The sequence below is a fragment of the Pristis pectinata genome, chromosome 25 (assembly GCF_009764475.1).
Source record: "Pristis pectinata isolate sPriPec2 chromosome 25, sPriPec2.1.pri, whole genome shotgun sequence".
NCBI lineage: Eukaryota > Metazoa > Chordata > Chondrichthyes > Rhinopristiformes > Pristidae > Pristis > Pristis pectinata.
The window spans coordinates 28,442,519-28,447,575 of NC_067429.1; the positions used below are offsets into that span (position 1 = coordinate 28,442,519).

General features: G+C 49.7%; 1 protein-coding gene across 1 annotated transcript; it reads right to left on the reverse strand.

Moving 5' to 3' along the window:
* Positions 1 to 2,650: 2,650 nt before the first annotated feature.
* LOC127583005 (reprimo-like protein) lies at positions 2,651 to 4,735 on the reverse strand. The gene has a single exon (XM_052038692.1). It carries the CDS (start codon positions 3,733 to 3,735, stop codon positions 3,409 to 3,411), a length of 327 nt encoding a protein of 108 aa, XP_051894652.1. The 5' UTR covers positions 3,736 to 4,735; the 3' UTR covers positions 2,651 to 3,408.
* Positions 4,736 to 5,057: the final 322 nt, after the last annotated feature.

Consider the following 5,057-nt stretch of genomic DNA (forward strand, 5'->3'; position numbering starts at 1 on the left):
TCAGTTTTGTGTGGAAGCAGTCAGTTTTAATCAACATTGTCTACTGCTCATCATTAAAATTCATCAGTGCCTTTGACTGTGATATTGGAGTCAATTTCCATTCCTTTTAACTGCTTGATGTTAAAGCTGGGCTCCTGAACCAGAAGACATCCCGATATGAGCAATAACATCTTTCATTTAAGCACAAAACTGAGCTGCGAATAAATACCGAAAGTTAACCTTTGCACGTCCTAATAGCCTGTTAGAGAGGGAGGGTGGCAGGAGAGGAGGTCACTAACACACACCAGGACTCCAATGTGCGCCAGATGCACTCTCGAATTAATGCTCCGGGGGAGTGTGAAAAAAGGGCGTGAAGTCAAAAATTGTCCCCTCCTCGGAACCCTCCCCCCTCCCCCCAAACCTATCAGAGTAAGTAAAACTTTGGAAAGCTGCAAAGTATTAATAAAGAAATATGATTTATTAATATCCAATGGTCCCTGTTGGTTAAACGGTGAGGGATTTAATAACTACGTTAAAGCAGAACATGTTTTAATAAGGAATGGAAAGGCCAGTGTGAAACTGGACGCAGATGTTTGCACACACGACCGGCCAGAGCAAAAGGAACGTTTTGTGACGAGGCAGAAGCTTTAATCTTCCGAATATTCAGTTAGGAGATCAGACTGGGTGTCCAGTTGCCGAGTATTCCCAACAGGGGACACCGCGGTGTCAACGGCGGTGAGCAGACAAGTAACTGAGAGGCTCACAGTTACAATCCAAGGACCTGGGTTCTAGTCCTACCAGGGCAGCGAAGGAATTTAAATAGTTACTGACCACAACAGTACAGGGTGGCTGTAAGTAAAACCATCTGGTTCACTCATGTCCCACAGGACAGAAACAGCCGTCCCTACCCCATACGACACATATGTAACTCCCGACCCACCAGAATGTGATCGACTCCGAAATGGATGAGCAAACTATCTAGTCGGGAGTAGTTAGGGTTAGGGAATAAACGCTGGCCGTCAGGTCCTGAAATGTGAATAAACAGATTCATCGTTCTCGGATTTCACACAATGATGTGATGCATTCTCAACTTCAGGGCTATTGAACACTGTGAGGCCGTGGCTGCGGGTCTCCCAGAGTGAGAGAGCTGGCCCAGGCGGGGTGGAGACCAGAGAGCACCAGAGATCTTGTCCCTTGGGACGGCATCTCAGTGACGGGACGAGACAGGTGATAATCCGGACAGAGCCCGGTCCATTGAACAGAGGGATGGGTTTGGGAGAGAGAGAAAGTAAGGGGTCGGGACAGCGGACACAGGAATCACCTATTGATGCTTCCTCGGGGGTGAAATGCAGAGAGGACCCAAAGATCAAACTCGGATTGCTTGGTTAGAGAACGTTGTATTTTGTTTAGAACGACTGGATCCATTACTTGGAGATTTCAAGGCGCAGCAAAAGTAAAAGAACAAACTGTGAGTTAACAACACCTTCCCCTGTGTATTGGAAAGACTTTGAGATTGAGGAAGCGCCTGGACGGTGTAGAGCGAGGTCCCAGCGGTGGTGATACCGGCAGCGCAGCCGACTGTCACCTCCCCCGCCACCCCCACACTCTCCACAGCAAGCGGTCCCTACACTCGGCAGGTTGACACGTCCCGTCAACCCCTCTCCTCCCCAAGCATCCTCATCTCGATTTTTCCCCACTCATAAAATTCCCGAGTGGGGTAAAGTCCATCCCCAAAATCCCAGGACAAACAGAGGGCTGGCACCGTCTTACGGCGGGGAGTCGGGGTCCCAAGCAGAGGGTCCCCGGGTGTGGGGGCTGACGGAGGATGGCGAGCAGAAAGGAGTGGACCACCTGTTCCCTAAAGACTGCCAGAGGGAGAGGGGGTTCCGGGTCAGCTCCTGTGGACTCTGCCTCGCACCCCTTTAACCACCGAGGGGCTGAGTGAGGGCGCACCAGAAGTGTTTCAGCGTTTGGGGGTGTAAGTGCCTTCGGTTCACAGCCGCACTTGTGTGGTGAACTCTTGACTTTGAAGCCAGGTTTGCCACAGTCTGGGGAATCCAGGACCGCCGACACCCCGCGCACCGTCTCCCAGTGACCGCTTCTGAGACTGGACCGGCACCTGGGAATCCGTGTCACACACAGCGAGGTGCCCACCTGAAGCAGAGATTTTACAAATGAAATGTGCTGGAGCAGACCTTGTGCGTTAACGTTATGTGAGATTTGCAACTGAACAGCATTAACTTTAACTTAATTAACGCAGCTACCAGGTCTCTTTATAGGAGAAGAATGACTTATAACTGTCCCTGTTATAACAGCACTCCGCAGGTCAGGCAGCATCTGCAGAAAGGGAAGCGGTTAACCTTTCCCGTCGACTTGAAAACATTACCTGTCGTTCTCCGGATGCTGCCCGACCTGCTGAGTGTTTCTCACATTCTTCTATTTTAAATTTCCAGTATCTGCGTTTTTTCCAACTTTCATAAACTTTGCCCAGCGTTTGATCTGACCGCAGCGTCAAAAGAAATCTAGTTAAGATCTGCTGCATTTAATCAGTTTAATTCATCTTTACGTTGTTCATCTTCCCAGACAGATTTTATTTTAATGCATCTGTACAACCCAATTTAAACAGCCTTCTCTCAAGAATGGATGGATAATATCAAAACACTCATTAAAGTTGTGTTTGGAATATTTTTATCAATCATACTTTGCATTACAGTGTTAAAAACAATCATCTTTAAAAGTCGTACTGTGTAACGAAGTCACATCGAGTGGAGACCACGAGCTCTTTGAGACAACGATAGACACCATGCTACAATGTCATTCCAACAAACCAGCCCAGACAGGGGAAACGGACTGAGGAATTAAACAGGCACCGACTTGCGGAAACAAAACATGCGATTAAAAACTCGTCCTCGAGAAAATATATTACAAAATGTTCTGGATTTTTCTTTTGTTCGCAGCTCGGAGTCAGGTTCCTGTACATTACGTGTTAAATTTTAACAATGATCGGCAGATACCTTCACATGCAATATTCGCTTCTAGAACCCCAACGGTCAGATCTCCCCTGTCCTCTCGCTCCATCGCCCGTTTCACATTCCGATCCTTTTATACGTGTGATTTTTTTTCATGCAATGTTTAATTATTACCGGTTCTGCATGCAAAATAATGCTCTCGTGCTCAGCAAGGGCACAAAACATCCATCTGCAAATTCCAACAATTCCCCAGAAACTCGATTTAAGAAAATGTGATTTTATGCCACGTGCAACCATTTTACGCGTTTCCATTTCCCTCTTTGTTTAAACCCACCGACCCGTCCTTTAACCTCACCGCCCCGGGTACCTCTCCCTGCACCGGGGAGGTTCTCAGCGGACAGTGTACAATCAGCACTAGCTCACTGATCTTTTTTTTAAAAAAAGGTGAAGCGGGCTCCTCCTAATACAAGCCAACTATCACAGCCTCTACATCCTTGGAGGGTCTCCTGTCTTTCACCAGGAAATTGATCATGCTCTCAGATTTGATCATTAAATTGCAACCCAGAAAGAAAATACCGAAGATAACAGTCAACGAGAGCACACAGAGTACGGCGATCTGCACCACTCTCATAATAAAGAGTTTCTGCTCCTCTTGGTTAAGGTTGAGGGAGCCGTCAGTAGTCACTGCGCTTTGGTTGCAACACCCAAGGACTGTACCCAGACCGTGTCCCTTGGCGGAGTACAAATCTGCCTCTACCACAGTCTGGTTGAAATAAGTAGAATTCATTTCTTTGTTTGCAAGGCAAGAACCCGTCTTTAAAAGGCGTCGGGAGGAGAGTGGAGGAAACGAGGAGGGGGGCGTTCGGTCTTCAAGATGCTAACGGTGAGAACTGGTGACCTGCATCGCGAGTTGAGCCCGTGTCCTTGCAGAAGGAATCGAGGTGTCCCGGGTCTTGGGTTCCTCCGTTCTCCGCGGACCCCGAGTTCCTCGCGGGGATTTTCTTTTTTTGTGTGTTGTTTCGGTCTGAACACACTCTGCTCACTCAGCGTGGCCCGCCTTGCTCCCGCATCCAGCAATTGTCCATCAACCGAAAGCCATGCACGCTTTATAAAGGATCCCGGGAGCCAACCACCGGCAGCCGAGAGGGAGGAGACTCGCCCAGGAGCTAGAACACAAGGCAGCCGGAGACACAAACTTCCGAAATCCAACACTGCCTGGATCCCGGGGTGAATGCGTTGGAGATGTTCACATTATGGTATTTCGGTGTTTACTCCCCTTCGTTTTTACCACAACGGCACCCGGGGGTCAGACCGTCTTGCTTTTGCAACTGCCGGGTGGAACTGTACAACCGGCTGCCTTTGCCTTTTGTCAATGTTCTGGCGCTCACTGCACCCACCCAGTACTCTCTCCGCACCCAGAATACGGTCCACCCACTTCCCTGCCGAGAGAGAGGGGGGGGGGGGGTACAAAACGCACAGACACATCTCCCTAGGTAGACAACGCCTTAACAATCGAACCACCGCGCTTTAAGTGAATCCCGTTTCTCTCTGGACATTTCGAATGTTTCCCAGACGCTCTGGGAATCTGCAAAAATCTTCAGTCTGCAGGAAGGCGCGACCCCGTCTGTGATCTCCGTGGGTGCGGGGCTGGCCGAGGGTGTCCAGGGAACACTTCGCTGCCTCCCCGGCTTCGCTCCGGGAGCCCCCCACACACCAGCCCTTTGTTTGCGGTGTCTGCGCGGACCCGCACCGAGCGCCGCGTCACCTGCAGGACTCTGTGCTGGGAGTTCGAGCTGTTGCGGGAGATCTGACCTTCTCTCTCTGTTCGCCTCGGTCAGTAGGTGTGGTGTGGCCAAGAGCTGCCCCATCTCACCCCTCCTTTCCACAGCACTTACACATCAGGAGATGGCTGGGCCACGGCCCTTCCAGCCACTTCTACCACTTCATAAGATCATAGCTGATCTAATTGCAGCCCCAATTCACATTCCCACCTAACGCCCTAAACTTACACCCACTTGCTAACTGCTGGACAATGGTCAGTTAAGATAAGGTATCTTTATTAGTCACACGTACATCGAAACACACAGTGAAATGCATCTTCTGCGTAGA

Coding starts and splice junctions, on each gene's coding strand:
- LOC127583005 (XM_052038692.1), bottom strand. CDS start 3,735: ATGAATTCTACTTATTTCAACCAGACTGTGGTAGAGGCAGATTTGTAC.